The following is a 23,155-nucleotide window of genomic DNA, read 5'->3' as shown; positions in this document are numbered from 1 at the left end:
AGTTTATTTCAGAGGTCAATGTCACAACAGAATTTCTCTTTGCCAACTTCCTTTTCGACCGCTCACTGAGTGCCAGCTTATTCAACACTTACCTCCCAAGTTTGTTAGTGGTGTCACTATCGATGGTATCCTTTTGGTAAGTGTAGTTATTGTATAAATTCCTAATGTTGGTGATCTATTCTGTCACATATTAAAATTATGCCTGATAATCACAGCTTCAACTCAGTTATAGACCATTCCATTAATGACATAAGAGAAGCAAACACAAACAGGATCGGAGACGCGTTGTTAGGTTATTTACCTGACGCCAAGAAGCACCGTTAGAGGCAGTGCGAGTAATGATCGAGCGCTCCGTCTGTTGTTGCTTCTTGGCACGAATGAAATAACTTCCGACGGCAGCACTGCCCTGGGCGTTGGTCTCATCACAAGGGTTTAATGGAATGGTCTATTGCTTTTTGTTGTACGTCACAGGTTGGACGTTGGTGCTGTGCCAGGTCGAGTAACATTGGGAGTTACATCGATTTTGACTTTATCAACTCAAATAGTAAGAGCGAGAAGTGGACTCCCAACTCTCAATTACATGACAGCGATGGATGTTTGGCTACTCTGCTGCCTCATCATGGTGTTCCTTTCTCTGATAGAGTTCACTTTAGCCAGCTCCTACGTCAGGAAAAAAGCAGCGGTAAATAATCCTAAAGAGATTTTGATATGGAATATCTTGTGACTTTGTATCGATTCTATCTGCATAGTGAAACATCCAGGAAATAGCTACGAATGATTTTAAAATTGAAATTTTTTTGAGATTTCATACATAATTTTAAATTAGCACCTACGACCAATCGCGTAACGCCCTGCCTTCTCGTAAACAAAATTCCCATGACTCGGTCCAGTGTCAACGAAAATTGGGTCTAAAACATTTAGTTTCGGAGGTACGGACCCCCAAAACATTGGCCCCTAAAATAACGAAATTGGTACACGTGAGGAGTAAGACATATCAGAGGGTTCATCTTGTTTAGCCATTTTAAGCACACTTGTACCTTTAAAAGTACATTTCAGTTGGATAAAGGCTCATTAACGGTCTTAGATTGGAGGTTATTGAAATTGTCTAAACAAGATTGGCAGGCTGATATGTCTTACTCCCCATGTGTGTCAATTTCTTTGTTTTAGGGGCCAATGTTTGGGGCTCGTACCTTCGTAACTAAATGATTTAGACCCCATGTTCTCAGACACATGTTCCCGGACTGTGGCACCGGGTGAAAATCTTGGAACAAATCCCTCTGCTTAGAGTTTGCAAGTTCTCTCCCCACTTGTTAAAAGGAGTTTTCCTCCGCGGTCTAACCCGGTTTCTCCTTTCCATCAAAACTTGCTGAGGTTAACGGTAATAGTTAGTATAGGGCGCTGTAGGTTAGCTGTGGCATAGGGGCTAGCCAACACCCCTCTATGCATTGTAAAGGGGCTCACCTGTAAATAAGTCGCGAGTTGACTTAGTGTGGACATCCCTTCCTAGACCAAGCTTAGAAAAAAAAAAACACTTTTCACTCTGTCAGACCCAAAGAATACACCCTTCATTTTGTGACAGACTTATTAGAAACACCCTATAGCATTAATTGTTTTGAATTATTACTCATTGCGATTATATTTCTTGATAGATGGCAAAACTTAAAGAAGCCAAGGAAGCACGGGAAAAGATACTAGCCTTACCACCACGTATTGAGGTGCCTAGAATCAAGTCAACCACAATTCGAAGCCGATATCTCAACCGTTTTTCGCTTCGTTTCAACTTGAATAAATTGCGGAAATTCAGGGATCCTAATGGGATACAGCCTACTAAGAAAAAGGCTACAGATAACATTTACGACCGAGCCTCGAGAATAATCTTCCCATTGACCATGGTTGTTTTTAGTTGCTGCTACTGGTTATACTATTTAAACATGGCTGAAAAAGAGAAACAAAGAATTCTTGGATCAAGCTGAATACCTTATAATTTATCAAATTGCTTAGCGTATAAAACAAGTAACGCAACTCAATATTTTCGTACTAGCTACAGTACTCATGTTTTTTTTTTGAAGTCGCTAAGGCCATATTAGAGATGGCACAATTGTTCAGGTACATTAAGTTCTTACCACACTATAGCTAAAAAGATCTTTTTGTGTATCCAATGTCCACCCACACTCGCATAATAGTAAAAGTGAAGCTTTTAGGAGTGGTTTGCTTCAGTTACTCAAGACTGGGTCCGTGAACCATTAGCCATTAAGCCTGCAAAGATAGTCCTATTCCAGACCCTTAACATTTTATCTTTATGGTTGATCCCCAATAAAGCACCACGTTTTGTTTAATTTGTCTTTAAAACAACATCACGCAGATAGTTGTTAGTAGAAGACTAGAGTTTAGTATCAACATAGACCCGAAACTTTTCCTGACACCTTTAAATTCAATTACGGTTGGAGGCCTAGCAACTTGAGCACTGTACAGCTATTAATAAATGAAAAAAATTTCCACGTAACGCATTATAAAATATGTAACTGAGAGACAACGCTGTATCACAAGGAAATGAAAAATATTAGAAACAGTCTTATCAGTGATTTTTAATTGTTCGTGCCGAACGTTTCGGGTATTGAACCCCGGAAGTGTTTAAATAGATTTTTCGACTTGAAACTATTTTTATCACTGCTTAACTTCCAGGAACATTGAACTTGGTGATTAACGTTTGATGAGAAATGAAGATTTCTTCACTATCCGATAACATTATTTCACGTATCAGAAAAAATCAACTAACGACTGAAGTTCAAATGTGAATAGCAAACCAGGCTGCCTAGAATAATTATGAAACCTAATTTTACCGGTTACATTAACATTATTTTTATTTACGTTAATTTGTAATGTTCTGATGACATAACGGAAGTGGCACAAGGAATCCCCATCTCCACTGTGTAAGAAAGAAACACCAACTGGGGGGAGGATAGTTAACTGTGCTCGCGAAGCTTGGCTTTGAAGCAAAATCTAACGCCTTGGATTCACATAAAGGACTTGTGTTCAAATCCTTTTTTTGCCTCTTTGAAAGATGTACAATTTAAAGATGTAAACATATTTGTCTTTTGTAGCACAATCAAATCCAATTCAAAATAAACTTATTTGCCAAAGAGTGTTTGTAGACTTACTGGCTTGTTTTGAGTATCAGCATAAGTAACCATATGTAATTAAATTCATGGATATAATGAATAAATTCATGGATATAATGAATAAATTCATGGATATAATGAATAAATTCATGGATATAATGAATGAATTCATGGATATAATGAATAAATTCATGGATATAATGAATAAATTCATGGATATAATGAATAAATTCATAGTGTTGAATATAAATGGTATTTTAAATGAAATAAATTCACTGAACAACAGCAAAAGTTTTATCATCAGTTCCAATCGTTTCCAAATGCGTAAATAGCTTTGAGCTGGATTCTCACTTAATTAAAAATCTGAACAGAATTTCGAATCTGAAGAAGAGATTTCTTACGTCTGATTCGCATTTGACTAAATTTTGCAGCGATGGATACTCAGATGGTGATTACGTGTCCTTGTATATTATCCATATAAAACAATTGCCATTACTCATGTATTCGAAAATGCATTATCATTGTTGGAGTTCAAGGTTTTACGCCGAACTAAAAAAAAAGAACAAAGAAAACGTCTATTTGTATTATAATACAGAGTGTGAATCAAGCTTAGAGATAAGATTGTCAAAATTGTCGACTTGAATATCGCAGATAATGAATTGTTGAACTTAGTTCTATTCACTTTAATTTTAAGTGCAAATAGCTTTTATATCTTCATTGTTTGTCAAGCTGGTTAGTTAACTAACGTGTGTTAAGATAGCGCGATTCGTCAAAATGGTAGGCGTTACGAACGGCAGTGAAGTTGAGGTCGGCCCGTATAGTATTTTTGATAATATAACCATTGGTAGCGATGAAGTCAGAGTGGCTTTGATCGCATTTCTTTTGACTACAATTGTACTCTACGTTACCAAAGAAATTAGGAAGAAGAAATATAATTTGCCACCTGGACCCCTTGGTTTACCCATTTTGGGATATATGCCCTTCATTGGGACGAAACCTCACAAAACCTACTACAAACTCAGCAAGAAATATGGAAACATATTTGGGTAAGGGATTTTTTCTTCTCAGTGTCTGTAGGAAAATTAGATAATTAATTGCGCAAGTCTTTTGCACCCTTCCTAAGTACTGGGCAAAAAGGGTATTAGCAGCTAAACATATTCCATGTTAATTTCTACGCGCATTTTGTGGGCTGGGCTTGAGTTTTCTCTGTCACGTGTCATAATTCTCACCTCTTTCTGTGATTTCATTGGTTGGTCGTCTGCTTATATTCCTATAAAGTCGCTTGCCCATATGACTGTTACGTAGCAAAGCTAGGTAACGCTCAGCGAGATACATACTGATTAGTCAGCTCCTCCCCTCAATGCCCGCATAGATATGTTGAGTAAATGAATACAAAATGTTTTCTATTAGCTGCATGCATTTCTTATAAACATATTTTTTAGAATGTATTTAGGAAGACAATACACCGTAATCCTGAACGACATTGGTTCAATAAAGGAAGCTTTTTCAAGCAATGACTTTTCAGGCAGACCTGTCGACGTCTTCAAATTTACTGATAAATACGACAGTATGTTCATCTGCGAAAATCCTAGCAGTACATGGAAAACGAGTTTAAACTGATTGTAATATATTGTAATTCAGATATTATAAACATGAATGGAAAGCCCTGGATTGAGCATATGAGATTTAACAAAACCATTTTGAGGGAACTTGGAATGGGAAAAGGCAAAGGAGAAGAAATTATGAAGGTAAAAGATAGTTTATAATTATAATTAGGACGGGTAAATAATGTTTGAGTGCAAGCGACGTCGTGATGAATTCAGCAATAGTGTGAAAAGTACTTTTCATACTCACCGTTGTTAGGTAATAACGAAAAGAGTTATGTTAGTTAGTTCGTTAGTTAGTGGGGTCGTCGGATGCACGCGAAAAACAAGCGGGGCTAGAAACGTGTTGAGAGAAGATCCGCAACCAGCTTCATATACTCTTATTGGTAATGGTGTTCACTTCCCTTTGCGAGGCGTCTGTCGATACTAAATTCTGATTGACTAATTCATGAGAAATCCATTATGCAACATACCTCTTAATTCCTATCACTAGGAAGAACTGCAGCGAACACTTTCTAAATTGGAGGCGCTATCACCGGAGCAAGACGTTGATCTTTGCCAGTTCTTGTCATCGGGTATGGACAACGTCATTTATTCCATGGTCTGTGGCAAACGTTACGATGAAGGAGAACCAATGGCCAAAATTCTCCACGATTACCAAATCTATATGCAGCGCTTCATTTCTTCATCGGCACTCCACGGTTATTTTCCATATTTGAAAAATCTGTGGTTACGGTTCGCCCCATTAATGAAAGGAGCTACTAAAGCAATTAACAACTTAGAAGATGCTTTGTGGTAACTTTGAATTTCATTACTATAAAGCTAGGCCTTGTGAAACAGTGTCATAAATGTAAAGTCACTTTCCAAAATCGTCCGTGATTTTGTCGTTTCAAAAATTGTGTTCCAACTAAATTTCATCTTCTCAATAAAATTTCAGTGACGAGATTGAAACTCACAGAAAATCATTGGATGAGAACAACTTAACCGATTTCATGGATTACTCGCTAGCCGAAATAAACAGAAGAAACGGCGAGGATTTGTTCAATTGTAAGATGAACTAGCCAAGGCTTATGATATCAGGATTTACTGATGATTTTCATTGCACAGACGACATACTGAATGGGACTTCGCAGATTTTGTTACTGGGTGGAAGTGAAACTACTCGCGTAACCTTGGAATGGAGTTTTATGCTATTGGCGAAACATCAAGACATCCAAGAGAAAACGTTTCAAGAAATTAAAAACGTTTGCGGAACAGAAAAGCTGATCGGTTGGAGTGACAGAGAGTCACTACCCTACCTTAACGCGCTAATTATGGAAATTCAAAGAAGGAAAATTCTTGTACCCCTAAATGCAGTAAGGAGGTAAGTATCAGCATAACCCGATAATGGTTAAGTGTGGGTCTAGCGCAGCCGGGGTTTATAGTAAACCGAGACCTCCTGCGATTTCCTTAAATGCTAAGAAAATAATCCACAGGATGGAGGCCGCCCTCTTAAGTTTTTCCCTCGCGCCAAGAAGCCACGCAAGACGGAGCCCGAGGTCTCTACACGCGGGAGGGTAGCCATCTCGCACTGCCTCTAGTGGTGGTTCTTGCCGCAAGGCAAATAACCCAAGAAGGCGGTGTTTGGTTATGAAATTGTTGGGATGGTCTATCACAGGAGGACATGTCGTTGGTTTGAGGCAAATTCTGTTTCAATGTTCTCTTCTTAATATTTCAGAACCCAACGAGACACTACGGTGGGAGGCTACGAAATACCCGAAAACACGACTGTTATTGCCAACTTTTGGGCCGTTCACATGGATCCAAATATGTGGGAAGATCCTAAACAATTCAAACCTGAACGTTTTTTAATCAAGAATGGAACCCAAGCCAAGGCTCCTGAAAATCATATTCCATTTTCTTATGGTAAAGAAATGTTTCTAAATCAGTTGATATTGTTCATTATAAAGAAATTCAAGATGTTTTGAAGTTTAATTTCATCTCGTTTCAGGTCAGAGAATGTGTCCGGGTGAAAGACTGGCCGCCATGCAGCTTTTCTTAAGCTTGAGTAATACTATTCAAAGATTTAAAATTAAGCCACCGAAATCTGGTGTGCAAGATTTTACTGGAGAATTGAGACTTGTTTACGTACCAAATCAACCGATTGTTCGATTTGAAAAACGTTGAATACACCTATATATCCTTAACATATCCTAGTTAATCAAGTGATGTACGACCAAATTTTAAATATTTAGCATTTTCCAACTTTATCTCTTAATGTGTCCAATTCAAAATGTATATGAAGTACTTTGCCTGTAGTAGTCAACTATTTATGTCAGTAGAGGTCAGTCCCATTTCGTTTTGATCTGTTCTGGCATAGAAGAGCTTATTTATCGACAAATATGTATATTTTAATTGCATTACTATGAAAAAATAAAAATGCAACGGAAGAAGCATGATGCTATACAGGTTTACAATTTTTCGGGCTTCCTATTCTAGGTTTTCAGTCAGGGATTATCCACTAGGCACTGTAGGCACGTGCGACAATCAGGTTTTAGTGTGTGATGTATCAGGCAAAGAAATGTGGCTTACATGGGAGGTGACGGTAGTGGTGTTGGGGTTAAGTTATATCCGGCGGACACAGGGGTCGGGGCAGTCGGCACCTATAGGGTAGATCTCCGACATGTGTCGTATTCACTGAAACTTTGTCGCCTAGAAGCATGGCTTACAAGAGTGCTCCACTCTCCCCACGTTTGGCTATTATCGGACCCCGTTTCGTTATCCAAAGTTCAAACTTTCCATATTATTTTAAAAGTGAGAAATCGAGAAGAAAAAAGTTACACAAAACAACAACAGATTTTATCTTCTGTCCCATTTGTCATTATTTGTTTAGATAAATCTAGATTTTCGAAATAGCCGATAAAAAAATCCTTGAACTTAGCCCTCCTCACTTGAATTTGGTGGATAAAATATTAAAAACATTTTGATCGCAGCATTTACTTCGAAATGGTTTGTTAGCGACTCCTTGTTGGAGATCAAGGAAACCACAGAAAACGTCTATTTGACGTTTCGTCGTGTTATGGGCGGAGTGTGAATCAAGCTTAAAGATAAGATTGTTAAAATTGTCGACTTGAATATTGCAGATAATGAATTGTTGAACTTAGCACTATTTACTTTTATTTCGACGATGCATCATTAAAAACAATTAGCAAATACCTTTAACATCATAATTGTGTGTCAAGCTGGTTAGTTAACTAACGTGTGTTAAAATATATCTCGACTCGTGAAAATGATAGGTGTTTCGAACGGTAGTGCAGTCGAGGTCGGCCCGTATAGTATTTTGCAAAATATAAGCATTTATAGCGGTGAAGTCAGAGTAGCTTTGATCGCGTTTCTTTTGACTACAATTGCACTCTACGTTACAAAAGAAATTAGAAAGAAGAAATCGAATTTGCCACCCGGTCCAGTGGGTTTACCCATTTTGGGATATATGCCCTTCATTGGGACGAAACCTCACAAAACTTACAACAAACTCAGGGAGAAGTATGGAAACATATTTGGGTAAGAGATCTTTCACGTTAAAAAGCAAATAATTAAGCAACTACTTATCGCGTATATGATTCGGTTTTGCAACCTTGTGCACTCCAAATGCAAAATGATATTGGGAAGAATCATGTTACAATTAATTCGCTTTGTATTACACTTCTCACGAAGAGAAGTATTATAGATTTACTGTGATATATCAGGGATAGATTTAATTTTAAAAGTAGGAATGGACAACGGTAAGTATTTACTTCAGTCCGACTCTTAACCCAGTAAAGAGCCCCTCCCTCCAACACGTAACGAAAGGTTCAAATTATCTTATTGGTTCACTTGAACTACGTTTTGATGACGTTGCTGACAGGGACGGCGAAAAATACGTAATTCCTTTTTACCTCTTTCGCTATAATACGCCTCTTCTTTCACACCCCTCCGTCTAGTGGAAGGGGGTCCGGAACTTTGACGCGCACCCAGATTATTCTGTTCTCCATTCCTACTTCTAAAATTAAATCTATCCCTGGATATATCAAGTACTTTCCATCGGGAAATCAACACAAAAATTAATAAAATACATTTTTCCCATTAGAATATATTTAGGAAGACAATACACCGTAATCTTGAACGACATTGCCTCAATTAAAGAAGCTTTTTCTAAAAATGACTTTTCAGGAAGACCTTCCGATGCCCTAAAATTTACCGATAAATACGACAGTGAGTTAAATAGATTTTAAAAATCTACGACCATAAATGAAAAAAAACTGAAGAAACTAATCGTTTTGATATTTCAATGCAGGTGTTTTTACTTTAAATGGAAAGCCCTGGATTGAGCACATGAGATTTCAAAAAACTATTCTGAGGGAACTTGGAATGGGAAAAGGCAAAGGAGAAGAAATTATGAAGGTAAAAGATAGTTTATCAATTAGGACGGGTGAACCACATCTGAAGAGTTACCTAGATTTTGTGAATTACGAGATTTGGCTATTACAAAGATAATTTTCTCAAAAAGAGAGGCCGGCGAAAAATTTTTCGTCAAGTTTTTATGTAGCCTATATACGTTATCATCAAATTGACTTTCATAAACCTAGACAGAGGCTCACAGTTCTAGCAAATTGTTGCGTTCGCTAGTTTAGTTCGAGCTAATAATGCGACAACGCAGGGTTTTAGCTTATTTTGTCAGTAGATAGGTTCCATAACTTTGTCACTGGTTACTGTGAGATTGTCATGAAGTTACGTAGGTGAAACGTCATAGATTCTCGTAAGTTCCAAGCAATTCATGAATGGGTCACGGAATATTAAATCTCCTTAGTTTTCTCACAACTCATGCTAAACTCTTCACGCTAAATGTTTTTCATTTCCAATTCCAGTTAGAGCTGCAGCGAACCCTTTCAAAATTGGACGCCCTATCACCGGAAGATGACGTTGATCTATACCGGTTCTTGTCATCGGGTATGGACAACGTCATTTACTCCATGGTTTGCGGTAAACGTTACGATGAAGGAGAACCAATGGCCAAAATTCTCCACGATTACCAAATATATATGCAACGCTACATTTCTGCGTCGGCAATACACGCTTACTTTCCTTCTTTGAAAAGTCTGTGGTTGAGGTTTGCTCCATTAATGAAAGGAGCTACGAAAGCAATTAACAATATGGAAGATGCTTTGTGGTAACTTACAATATTATCACTACTAAGCTTTTTGGTTTCACATATTCCATCAATATACAGTGCAGAGATTGAAGCTCATAAAACATCATTGGATGAAAATCACTTAACTGATTTCATGGACTACTCTTTGACAGAAATTAAAAGAAGAAATGGCGAGGATATGTTTACAGGTAAGTGATGTTTTTAGCTGTTTTGGTTTGCACTTTTCTTTACTGTTTATTTTCATGGCATAGACGACATCCTGAATGGAACCTCGCAAATTTTACTACTGGGTGGTAGTGAAACTACTCGCGTAACCTTGGAATGGAGTTTCATGTTATTGGCGAAACACCAAGACATCCAAGAGAAAACTTTTCAAGAAATTAAAAACGTTTGCGGAACAGAAAAGCTGATTGGCTGGAGTGACAGAGAGTCTCTACCCTACCTTAACGCGTTGATTATGGAAATTCAGAGAAAAAAGACCCTTTTTCCTCTAAATGCAGTAAGGAGGTAAGTATCAGCATAAGTTAGCACCGGGCTTTTTCCATGCGAGACAAAATTCAAGAGGCAGTTGAGCAGAATCGAGGCATTACCTGTGATTTCTCTCCGTTATCAAATCGGGTTACGGGTAGGGATAGAGATAAAAGTAAGCGATGGTATCTACTTCCGGTAAATTTGCCACCAGGAGAAGCTCACACATTATGCAGCGTTCAGGTATAGACCGGTTAGTATGCCCATGCGTATGTCAGCATTTCTGAAGACGTCCTCATCTCCTTCGTGCTAATGGACGGCACTTGTCACCTTAACTCCGTCTCTTAAATTTACTGTTAGCTTGTCGTGGAGTGTCTAAAGATCGTATGATGGTGAATTGACGCAAATTATATAGGAGAAAGCACGAAAACCCCTACTCTAGTGCTAGTAGTAGTAAACGAAGTTAACCGAAGTCCCATTGTCTTTTCAATAAACAAGTTACTCATAAGCCAACTTATTTAACCCACATTCTTCCACCCCGCTCTCAAACTGTCGAACCAAAGACGCCACCTAACGGTTGAATCGTCTGTCAGGTGATAATCACGTGGTTCTCATTTTAATGTTTCAGAACCGAACGAGACACTACGGTTGGTGGTTATGACATACCGGAAAACACCACTGTCATTGCCAACTTTTGGGCGGTTCATATGGATCCAAATACGTGGGAAAATCCCAAGCAATTCAAACCTGAACGATATTTTATCAAGGATGGAACCCAAGTCAAGACGCCTGAAAATCATATTCCATTTTCTTACGGTAATAAATACTTGATTAATTTTCTATACCTCAGTTAATGTTGTCATTTATAAAGTAATCCAAGATGTTTAGTTTAATAAATAATGTTCCATCCTATTTCAGGTCAGAGAATGTGTCCGGGTGAAAGACTGGCCGCAATGCAGCTTTTCTTAAGCCTGAGTAATATTATTCAAAGATTTAAAATTAAGCCACCTAAATCTGGTGTGCAAGATTTTACTGGCGAATTAAGACTCGCATACGTTCCAAAACATTCAATTGTTAGATTTGAAAAACGTTGAAACCGTCTAATTTTCCTGGTGAATCACATAATGCGCAACCATATTTTAATATTTAATATTTCTTTTTTCTTGGAATTATTTCTTTTAACAATATTAGTCTAAAACACTTGAGCTTTTGATTTGCCAAAATTTTGAAACTTTGTTGATTTCAGTTGTTTGACAGATTAACCATATACAAATTATAGTACACCTCGCTCACTACTTAATTTTCGAAAAGGTCACAACTGATGTAATTCATATTTTGAAGTTTATAAAAGTTTGGCGTCTTTTACCAATTCATAAAATAGTGATTGTTCGTTCTTCAGAAGATTTTTCGGAGAGTCCAATTCTGCTAGGCATCCTTGCTCCAGAACCAGGACCCTATTACGATACATTTATAAATACAGAATTCATGACTGCACAATTTACTCTAAACCCAAATCAGATTAATTTATGAAGAATGTCGGAGCATAGCTTTAATTTCTGATACCATTCTCGCATGCTTCATATAGAAACTTCGTCTGCTTATGTTTTGACTACTATGAAGTACGTATAACGCGACGTCGAGTGGTTAATAATGCATATCTTATCTCTTGGACAACAATGGATCCATATAACTCAAATAACATAAATTTTGGGGCCAACAACACTTAATTAGTTAAAAGCAAACAACTAGATGTATATTATTGTGTCATTCCCATCAAATAACATACCTGTCATAATCCATGATCGTATTGATTCTATGGGCGATGGTTATGATCGTCGACGATGCAAATTCCTTTCGAATCGTCGCTTGAATGAGAGCATCCGTGTCCATGTCCACCGAAGCCGTCGCTTCATCCAATATTAAAATCGTCGTGTTTCTCAACAGTGCACGAGCTAAGCACACCAACTGACGTTGACCAACACTAAAAGGAAACACGAATTCACCATTTCAGAACTTGAATCGAAAATTTCCTATAGAATTCTCGATGAATGTTTAGCAAATGTTGTCATTATGTATTTACCTCAAGTTTTGTCCACCTTCGCTGACCGCGAAATCGAGTCCATTTTCGAGACCTTTGACGAATGGTTTCAAATGGGAATGTTCGAGAGCGGACCAGAGACTTGGATCGTCGTACTTTCCAAAAGGATCGAGATTGATCCTCAATGTGCCGGAAAAGAGAACGGGGTCTTGGGGAATGATAGCTAAACGCGATCGCAAATCGAATAACCCGATATTAGCGATCTTCACTCCGTCGATTACGATTTCGCCAGTTGCTGCCTCGATCAGACGAAATAGGGCTAACGTCAGAGATGACTTTCCGGCTCCCGTTCTACCAACTACACCGACTTTTTCACCGGCCTCTATCGTGAAATTCAAATCTTTCAATACAAGATCCATTCCTTCACGATATCGGGTACAGTAGTTTCGAAAAATTATTTCTCCACGTTCAGGCCATTGGGGAGACAACGGAATGTTTGGCTTATGCCATTCCGCTTCGGACTCTAAATGACAGTACTCGTGAACTCGCTCCGCACACACGATCTGCGTTTCCAAACTGGTTATTTGGACCACACTGTACTTTAGAGTACTTACTTATTAGCTGATCAAAGAAAAAAATTGATAATTAAGTATAACATCCGATCCACATGTATAGAAACATATTTGAAAATGTTTTTATGGAATATAATATTAATTCAGAGAGGTGTATTTTCTTACACCTATTGATGCATTCAAGACAAATCCGACCAAACCAGGTGAAATAGTTCCTTTGCATAAAACAATAAATAGTGACGAAGAGAATACCAAGAAGTTTGCCAATATATTGAATCGAACTGCACACCACCTTTAAGGATTACCATTATTCAAATCGTGCGTAGTATCGCAACAAATCATTGAGTTAGTGTCATTAAATTTTGACAAACAATATTTACCTTTGACACATGCTCATCATGTAATTGGCTGCAGTACTCTCGTCTAGAAGCTGAAGAAACTTGGTGTCGTATTTATTGCTCGCGTTGCTAGCTCTGATGACTGAAGAGCCGGCAACGGATCCAGACACGTGGGAAAACAGAAATGAGTTCTTCGTTCCGTAAATTCTTTTCAATTGACGATTTGAAGCCATGAAAAAACGCTAAGTAAAATAATGTTCAATATTCACTCAAGAAGAAGTTTGTCAAATCCACAAAAATCTCAAAAAGGTAAAGGGCCGGAACCAGACTTAGAAATAGCACACGTCCACTGGTCCAAAACCAGTTTATTAATTGCTTGGACTAGTTTTTTAATTCAAAAAGTGGGGGTTACTGGTCCTCGGGACCAGTTTATTAATTGCAAATCTATAGGAGAACAAAGGCTGGGACCACTCCGGAGACCAGTTTATTATTTAGGACACTAGGGGGGTCACTGGTCCCAAGGACTAGTTTAAAAATTATCCTTATTTCTAAGTCTGGCCGGAACTGGCTTATGCTCTTTTCCTTTAATTTGCGTTCTTACCTGAAGCAACGTATTCGCAATAAAAACCACGGCAAATGCAATTATGAAAAGAGGCAGTCCAATTGAAGCTGAAACGGCCATTACAGCAGTGTTTATTATGATTAGCATGCAACTCCTCATCAAGTCCGGTATCTGTTGGTCCAGATCGTCGATATCTTGCGAGAATCGATTCAGTATTCTACCAGCAGGCGTCGTATCAAAAAATGAAATGGGACAGCGCAGAATGCATCTCAACATATCAGTGTGCAGCACTTTGGATGCCTTCAGAGTGGTAAACAAGGAGATAACACAAGCCAGGTGCAATGTAGCACTTACACAGAGATTTAACACGCCGTATACTGTAACACGGGTTGTTCTTAAATCGGGGTCAACAGCTTCGCCATTTTTAGAGTCATCCCCCCATAATGCGAGCCAGTAGACCATTGCCTGATATACCAATGGACAGACTAAATTGATGAGAAACAACCCGACACAGCCTACGATTCCCATGGCGTTCGCATAATGTCGGAAGACTGTAAGCGATGTCTATGAAAAGTATAATGATTAGGCCCGACTTGGGACCTTTACAACACTAAGGCCAAATTTGACCCCAGTGTAAAACAAACAAATAATTTGTCAATTCTTCAAAATGCATACATTTCCTTCTTTTAAGACCTCCTTAGTAATGAGTTTGGCTTTTTCATTATCTGTTCCCTTCTTTTTAACATCATCTGTCTTAGATACTTCCGAAATAATTCTGAAAACAAAAAATACATTCATTGAGGTCTGCACTTCAACGTGAAAGCTCGGAATGCACAAACTAATGGAAAGGAATTCACTAATATCAGACGTGTTTAGAGCGCAAGATTCGGGTGGGTCTTGTAGACAAGGACAACTCAAGTCCTCCACTCAAATCTTCTTCGAAGCTAATTTATCAACTTACTGCAGCTCTTCTTCTTCCGTTTCCTTACAATCTTTCATATGTTGAGCGAAAAAATCACTAACTAGACTGCTTCTGCTCATGATTTCATCAAAAGTGCCTTTTTCTATTATCTCTCCGTTGTTCATGAAAAATATTTGGTCCACATCTCGAAGAAATGTTAAGCTGTGTGTCACTAAAACTCTGGTCTTTGTATAAATGAATAAATTGACCAGATACTCGATAGAACCAAAGAGGGTAGAAAGAGGGGGAATAGAAGCTAGCGGCTTTGGCAAGGCATTTTGGGTGTTCTCGCTTTTCTTTTTTATTTATTTATTATATTTTCCCCCTAATATCCGGTTCACTGTATTTCAACCAATAAGAGGGCAGAGAAAGATGCGCGCGCACACCGGAAGCTTAGAGGTAAACTTTCAAAGCGAGAAGACTTCAGCCAAGACTTCCACTCCCCCTCTTTCTACCCTCTTTGATAGAACAGTTTTCTAAAGAAGTTTTTAAGTGTTGTAGGCCTACTTTGTTTTTAAGAAATCCATTTGGTCCAATCACTCTGTTGAAAATGTGTTTGCCAACGTGTGAATCAACAGCACCCAACGGGTCGTCCAGTAGATAAATATCATCATCGTGGTAAATTGCTCTCGCCACATTTACCCTTTGCTTTTGTCCACCACTCAAGTTGATACCCTTTGAAACGCGGGTTAATAATGATAAAATAATTGCATTGACCAACATACTCTTTCTCCAATCTCCGTGTCGTCTTGAGCGGGGAGGGTCTTGAGATCAAAATCTAAAGCGCAGCTCTCAATGACATTCTTATATTTGTCGTCGTCGAAATCGTCAATGAACAAGATATTTTTTCGAAACGAAGTGTTTTCAATCCACGGCTGCTGAGTGACGTACCCAACTTTACCGTTTACTTTCACTTGACCATCAATTTTATCCATTTCGTTAACCAACGCGGATAAGAGAGAAGACTTGCCAGAGCCCACTGGGCCCACAACGGCAACTAATGCCCTATGAGGCACTTGGAAGTTTATGTCCCTCAGACATGCTGGTTCATCTTCTTTCCAGCGGAATGATGCATTCGCAACTTCAATAGCTAAAAGAAGTTTACTTTTATTAATGCATCGCAATTTAATTTGAAGCGTAGTTGTAAACACTCGCATAACTCAGTACCAGTTTACTTAGTATGAAGCCACAGTGTTAAAAGCTAGCCGTAGAGAAGTAAAATATAACCTCTAATTAATTAACTGTATAGCAATTACAATTTTTTATTCTGAGGTAATATTCTAGTTTCACTTCAATGTGCATTGTTTGTTTTCCGTGAAGCTGATGAAAGATTATATTTACCGTATTTTCCATCATTTGAAGTTTTACTTTTGTCAGTATATTCATCGGATTCAGTGCAATTCAAAACTTTACTAATTCTTGAGATAGAAACTTTTGTCTAAAATAAATTTGAAAATAGAACGTTATGTAACATTCTCTATTTCTCAAACGAAGTAAAGCAGTGCCAGTGCAACAGTTTCTCGTGGTCAATCCCATTACCATGTTTGAAGCGAGTTTTATATGAATCAGGTGTTTTAGCCTGTCTCTGGCAGGCAAGGGAGGTAATGTTTAGTTGAGACATGGAGAAAGTAGAGAGAGTGTAGAGACAAAGCGGGAAAGAGAATGGCAACTTCTTCCAAAACCCTCAAAGTAACGACTTTCAACATTATATCTCACCCGTAAGTTGGATAAACAGCCTTGGAAAGAAAATCAGACTGACATCCCTCTCAGGGATTTTATAAATCCTATCTTTCCATACTGATGTTGTTATAAAACTGTAATTAAACTGTGCTGGCACTATTTTCCTTCTGAAAAGTGACATGTTCCGAGTTTAACTAACCAAAGCAAAAGTCTGAATTAATTGCGGTATATAATACACCATTACGGTTACTATGCGAAGTAACTGAAGTGAAACGAAGGCTTTCCTAGTAGTAAGAACGTTCGCATCGTCTATCAGAACAAAAGTGGCAAAACAGCATAGACCAGCCTTAAAACAAAATAATTAATAGGTCAGGATAATAACACAACTCCAAGGTATGAGCTTGCTATGCTATGGAATGTAGAAGGAATACATAGAATTCCTCTACTTGAAATCTAGACTTTGACTTTGAACCTTGGTGTCACGTGTTGCCTGTGACGTATTTCATTTAATTTTTAACCACCCACCGATGCCTCTTTACAGTCCCTTATAAGTGTCAGATTATCTCAGTTAAACCTTAGATTATTGAAGCCTACGATAAAGCCTACGATAATTTTTATTTTCCTCTTATATCGTTGCCTACGATAATTTTTATTTTCCTCTTATACCGTTGCCTACGATAATTTTTATTTTCCTCTTATATCGTTGCCTACGATAATTTTTATTTTCCTCTTATACCGTTGCCTACGATAATTTTTATTTTCCTCTTATACCGTTGCCTACGATAATTTTTATTTTCCTCTTATACCGTTGCCTACGATAATTTTTATTTTCCTCTTATATCGTTGCCTACGATAATTTTTATTTTCCTCTTATATCGTTGCCTACGATAATTTTTATTTTCCTCTTATACCGTTGCTTACGATAATTTTTATTTTCCTCTTATATCGTTGCCTACGATAATTTTTATTTTCCTCTTATACCGTTGCCTACGATAATTTTATTTTCCTCTTATATCGTTGCCTACGATAGATTTTATTTTTCGTTTGGCAATTTAAGTTGCCGAATTCTCTCACCCGAGAGCGCTGTTAGCTAGACTTAAGGAATTTGAAATATTCATTGTCGCGCGCGGTTTGGTTCAGCTCGCAATGCCATCTTACGGTAAAATAGAGCGAGAATAAGAAGTCGCGTTTTTTAAAAGTCGCCTCCTTCGAAAATAGCGCGCAATTTTAACGTAGGCAGCGCTTGTATGAACCTAAATATCTACCCATATATCCTTGTTGACTAAACTGAACTAGATTTTAAGGCAAAAAATGAGCTAGTCTGTTAGAGCTGCTCACTATATTGTGTTAAATAAACGAAAGAAAAAAACACATCCGAACCCATGCAAGTAAAGTGGAGTGTACACTCAATGAACCCACATGATAAACCCCTTCATTTGTGTCCTAAATGGGGACTTACTACAATAGGTGCAGTAGTCGAAAGCCCGAAACTGAATCCAAATAAATGTGCTCGTTTCTTCAAGAAAGAAATTTCTTCTTTCCTTAAACTGGAAACAATTTCTTGGAAGGAACTTTCCCAAGCGTACAGTTTCAAAACTCGAATTCCGTTCAGTATTTCACTCATCATTTTGACTCTCTTGTCAGTTATTTTCATTTGCAAAGTCTGTGAAATAAGGCAAGATATACGAGCTTAAATTGTTCAACAATAATTAGAAATGCAAATCTGATTTATCTTTATCTTACTTGAATGTTTTCAGATTTTCTGGTAATAAAAATAGAGATTGGAATAGTCAAGAGAAAAACCACTAGGCCTATGAAAGAAGAGACACCAATTTCATTGTACAATAAGTAAAAACATAGAAAAAGGTGGACAGGGATGGACCACAGAAATGGTATTTGCGTTGAAAGAACAATGAATCGACTTGTATCGATGTAAATTGTGTTCAAAATTTCTCCCATAGTCATATCACTTCGATCGATATTAGACAAACGTAAAACCTGCGATATAAATAAACTAAATCATTGATTGGTATTAACAGAAGTGAGATGAGACTAGAAGTGAAGGGCTCTAGCATTGATAGTAGATCCTGGCACTAGTGAACAAATTTGAGGATTTTATTCCGCTTCCCACGCGCTAAAACTATAGAGAAAAAAATTGGTCGAGTTCCAAAAACATTTCCTACCACCTTCCCCTCAACCTGAAGCCGCGTAACAGGGACGAGGGTGCGTGAATCTAGTTCGGCCGTCTACCGCCGCGAGCGTCTCACGTTTTGGAGGGGAAATTCAGAAACCGCTACCAGAGGGCCAACCGTTGGTGTGTTATCAAGAATATTCACTTTCGCCGAGTGAAGAATTTGGTTAGCTCAGTACTTCTGGTCTCATCTCACTTCTGGTATTAATGTACTACCTAGGAGATGTAAGCTGAAAATTGACCTTTTTGTAAAGGGCATGCATTGTTGCCGATTTCAGTCTTAGGCCAAATTTAGTTGAGACAATGCCCACACCTTCCAGTAACAAACAATTAGCCATTCCAGTGACTCCTATTAGGCATGCGTAGAATACACCCTTCCAAAGAGGTTCGTCGCTCGAAGCAAATGAAATAAGTAAACTAAAAGTATAGAGGTTTTCATTTGTCGTGGCATATACAAAGTAACTGAAAGTACCCTATTATGGATGGAGTGGTGTAAAGAAATATATCTGCCAAAACTTGCAAGATGGCGCCAGCCAAAACTAATTTCCAAACTGTTTTAAAACAGGCCATTTCGATGGAAATGAAACCTTGCTTATTAGTATTGCTTCGTCTTCCCTTCAGGAGGCTTTCCATTTCTACCTCTTCACAGTCACTAGAGATATAAGTTGAAATAACTAAGAAAAAAAGGCTAGAAAATGCCAATAGAATGAATCTTGACACGTACTTTTTGTTTGGTTTATATTTCAAATAGTTTTCAAATTTCCGCGACACAGTTAAAGTTTTGTCCGAATCGTTCAACTCATATACATCCGATGGTGTTAGAGTAGTCTTCCAACCATTCCATAAAGCCCTGAAAAAGATAGTTTCTTACAGTTAAAATGAGTAATTTATGACCTATGAACTTTCAAAGAATGTTTTTTAGAAGTGGTCGGATATAAGTGTTATCCCCGGCCCCAGGGTTCCTCAGATTGTAGCCACATTGGCTTGTGCACTATGACGCAATACAATAGTTTGAGCTCGTGGAAAACTAAATTGGCTGTTCATAGTTCTTTGGTTTCATATGGATCCTTGTAGTACATAATTGATGACTCGCAAAATATTTAGCGACAGCCTCAGACTCCAACCGGAATTATTTAGTTTTTAATAAATTTACCTGGTGAGCCACGAATACACGATACGTGAACAGAAAGACGCAGCTTCTTCCGGTGATTTCTAAATTTATGGAAAACGAAAACGTAAATAGTTGTGCAGAATTGAAAATGAGACGAAGGCAATTCCAAAAGAATTGCTCCACCGTTACATTTTTGGGTTTGTTTTCATCGGAAGAGCCCTCCGACATGGCGTTTAGGATAAGCATCGACAGTACCAAAGGGAGGTTAACTGATTTTATTACAAGACCGAAATCATCCTTTCTGCCACTCTGATGAAAGAGAGTACGGCCATTTAAATGGGCTTCTCAAAAGTAAGCTATTTACAGACCTCCAAGTAGTTATCCATGATGCTTGATCTGAAGATAATGACGTCACTAATTGCCGACAGGGACCAGAATAGAAGATGTATCCCAGACGAAACAAGCCCTCCTCTTCGACCAAAGCAAATTGCAACTAATAGTGCCAATACCTGGTAAAATAGTTTACGTTATATAACTGGCACCAGCAGGGCCAACGAATTTCTAGTAGTTGTAAATTGCTTTCTTAATTGCATATAATCTTACTAAAGTTCCAAATTTTATTGCCGCTGCCACGTTCTCAACCGTCTGAAAATCGTCGTGATAAACTTGATTTGCTAGCTTCATTGCACTTAGAGTTGCCAATAAAATCAAAAAAACCTGAAACATTCAAAGAGTATCATTAGTATTTTTTGGCAATTGATAAGGTGAACTTATCATACGTTTAGTTTTTTGTTTCAATGATTACTTTATTTAAGGACAGCTTATCATCAATGGACTTACTATTTTCGTAATAATGAGTATGGAATAGGGCAAAGGCTTCTGAATGGTTCTGGAAACTAGGCCTACTTCCAATGGAAACAAGAGCCATAATACTCCACATGGCACCCAGACTAAGACGGTGTTTTGGAAGCACGGCGTAAAATCAGGGTTGTCGGTGTACCATGTGATGTTGGCATCCTGAAATCGAAAAAAAAAAAGAAAATTGATAATCAACGCCCAGACCAAACCGCTTTACCTAGTAGGGTAAAATTTTGCAGGGACGCTAGCTACGTTTTAGTTGTAGGTACGCACTAAGAATACTATTTTCAATGCACCAGAAATGTAAGAAAATCTTCTTTATAGAATAAAGTTTACGCGTTTCAACCGATTTTAGTACGATTAGGCTATGTACGGGCCTTACGTCATCTTTTTAAATTAATGGACTTCTGATATAGGTTAACTACTAAGTTGAACCAGAAGTAGGATAAGGGACTAAAAGTATTGAGGTAACCAAATTCTTCACTTGGCGAAAGTGAATATTCTTCAATTCAACCAACAGTTGACCCTCTGGTAGCGGTTTCTGAGTTTTCCCTCCAAAACGTGAGACGCTCACGGCGGTAGACGGCCTTACTAGATTCAAGCACCGGCGTCCGTGTTCCGCGACTTTAGGATGAGGGGAAAGGGGCAGGAAATGTTTTTGGAACTCGGACAATTTTTTTCTCTAAGTGTAGGCGCGATGGAAGCAGCATAAAATCCTCAAATTTGTTCATTAATGCCAGAGCTAGAGCTCTTTACTTCTAGAATAATCCTACATCTAGTTGAACTTAATGCATTGAACGATTTTCAAATTTAATGCGTGCTCTTCCGTTTTGAAATCATTTTGTATTTTACATGTCAGGTAATACAGGCTTTAATGAGGGAAAGGAAAGCTTTCTCTGCAGCGAAGCATTACAATAAATATAATTTAAACAACGCTTATATTCGTTTAATTTACCCAAAAGGAAGATTGGCAAAAGTTATCCAAAAATTGCGACGACATTCTTGAAACCAAATTAAGCTTTATCCGTTAATGCAATTATTTTTATTATATTAAGAAGACTCTTACAGCCTTCTCCCAAGTTATAAGGCAAACTTCCCTTCCCCGAATCTTTTTATGGCATATCGCTTAAACTATCTTGGTTAACGTACATGATTTTATTTTATTTTATTTAGGTTATTCTGTTTGTAAGTGATAAATAGTTAACATAATAACGATAAGACGCTATCACACTTTCTACAAAAATACTTTCTATAGCGGTGAAGCGAAGCAAGAGTAGGGGTAAACAACCTTTCAAGCCAAATTTGCAACCGTGTTCTTGGAGAGGTAGATTCGATCACTAGCGCCACTACCGTGAGAAATTGCCTCTAGCAATAAAAGTAGTTTGCACGAACAATTGGAGAGTTGGTGGTACCGGTTAAGGGAACTTATGATCTTGACGAGTTCAGTATCTATAATACTTAAAACAAAAGGCATTCGTCAATTTTATGATTGTGATTTACCAAGAAGCGATATCTAGTTTATTAGGGAGAAGGTATAAGTTGCCTAAGTATTGGCACCCCATAGTCCCAGTCCCTCTTTCAAAATACGAAGGGGGACGTAAATGGAGGCCGGGCTATTTCGCCTCTCCTCAGTCGGAAAATACGTAATTTTCTTCGTCATTCGCGTCGCGCTGACGTGAGTTTTCAAGAACCAATGAGATGCTGGTTGTAATTTATAGGCGGGGATTAACTCCAGACCTACGTTTGGACTGGAGATAAAACTGGAAATGTGGCGAATTTATACCTTCTTCCTAATAAACTAGATATAAGTTCTTGGATTTACTCTTAGTGTGTTTGTTCTTTGTACAAAATATTAGGACAGATAACCCGGAAAGAACGGCGTTTCAACTGATTTTAATCTAACTTCTAGTTTGTTAGTTGAAGATATATGCACTTAAATTTTTTTGATATGCTTCAGCTTATATAATTTCTTACATAAGAGGTTCTTTATCATTTACAATTTTATCGAAAAACTACTGAGCCAATTCAATAATTCGATGCTTAACTTGGGGTTAATCATAAAGCTTAAATGTTAAGGTTAAGACTTAATTGCTAGGTATTCGCGAATCCAACCTTTTCGATATCAACCAAATAACTTCCAAAAATCTTCAGACGGTATAATATTCGATACAGATGCATAGAACGTGTTTTCATGGAATTTTAATTTTAATTCAGTCAGGACCAGATATAACTGAACTCAAAAACATTCCGATCACAGCAAATGAAATGGTTCTTTTGACCGCAGTATACATCTCAACATATCAGTGTGTAACCCTTTGGATGCCATCAGTGTCACAAACAAGGAGAGAAATTGTGACCCTGAAAATTCATGGTCTAGACACTTGAATGCAGAAAAATAACAATCGTTACGATTACGGATGTAAATAAGTTCCTGCGAGATAACCCGGAAAGAGCTGCGATCGACATAATTGTTATCTAATTTCTTG

The 23,155-nt window shown here is 37.9% G+C and overlaps 2 protein-coding genes and 1 pseudogene across 4 annotated transcripts; 2 read left to right on the top strand and 1 right to left on the bottom strand.

Moving 5' to 3' along the window:
* Positions 1–18: 18 nt before the first annotated feature.
* On the top strand, positions 19–3,140 carry LOC149678471 (glycine receptor subunit beta-type 4-like). 2 transcript variants are annotated; one of them, XM_089836419.1, is made up of 4 exons: positions 19–136; positions 472–682; positions 1,650–2,013; positions 2,683–3,140. In XM_089836419.1, the coding sequence occupies exons 1-3, from the start codon at positions 123–125 to the stop codon at positions 1,971–1,973; spliced, it is 549 nt and encodes a 182-aa protein (XP_089692545.1). In that variant the 5' UTR covers positions 19–122; the 3' UTR covers positions 1,974–2,013; positions 2,683–3,140. The 2 variants fall into 2 exon arrangements, with proteins under 2 accessions (XP_089692545.1, XP_089692544.1); XM_089836418.1 differs by having other exon boundaries at positions 1,650–3,140.
* Positions 3,141–3,824: 684 nt separating this feature from the next.
* LOC149678470 (uncharacterized) lies at positions 3,825–11,736 on the top strand. Its single transcript, XM_089835873.1, has 17 exons — positions 3,825–4,165; positions 4,562–4,686; positions 4,761–4,867; positions 5,217–5,518; positions 5,661–5,770; positions 5,831–6,086; positions 6,441–6,628; positions 6,714–6,884; positions 7,696–7,792; positions 7,976–8,263; positions 8,829–8,953; positions 9,036–9,142; positions 9,607–9,908; positions 9,969–10,078; positions 10,142–10,397; positions 10,987–11,174; positions 11,277–11,736. Exons 1-17 carry the CDS (start codon positions 3,894–3,896, stop codon positions 11,450–11,452), a joined length of 3,180 nt encoding a protein of 1,059 aa, XP_089691999.1. The 5' UTR covers positions 3,825–3,893; the 3' UTR covers positions 11,453–11,736.
* On the bottom strand, positions 11,511–21,669 carry LOC149678469 (ATP-binding cassette sub-family C member 1-like; annotated as a pseudogene). Its single transcript, XR_016365982.1, has 23 exons — positions 21,625–21,669; positions 20,652–20,828; positions 20,415–20,528; positions 20,180–20,320; positions 20,001–20,120; positions 19,854–19,912; positions 19,425–19,550; positions 19,173–19,352; positions 18,943–19,117; positions 18,253–18,507; positions 17,969–18,172; positions 16,709–16,855; positions 16,171–16,267; positions 15,555–15,919; positions 15,337–15,504; positions 14,830–15,014; positions 14,544–14,643; positions 13,908–14,432; positions 13,349–13,548; positions 13,134–13,260; positions 12,439–13,017; positions 12,145–12,339; positions 11,511–11,812 (listed from the first exon to the last, which is right to left on the bottom strand). The product of XR_016365982.1 is annotated as an ATP-binding cassette sub-family C member 1-like (transcript).
* Between the last annotated feature and the right edge of the window lie 1,486 nt (positions 21,670–23,155).

Source organism: Phalangium opilio, unplaced genomic scaffold (assembly GCF_054372755.1).
Source record: "Phalangium opilio isolate 3A_F unplaced genomic scaffold, DU_Popi_V2 ptg000042l_1, whole genome shotgun sequence".
NCBI classification, from domain to species: Eukaryota; Metazoa; Arthropoda; class Arachnida; order Opiliones; family Phalangiidae; genus Phalangium; species Phalangium opilio.
This window is presented reverse-complemented; position numbering and strand designations above follow the sequence as displayed.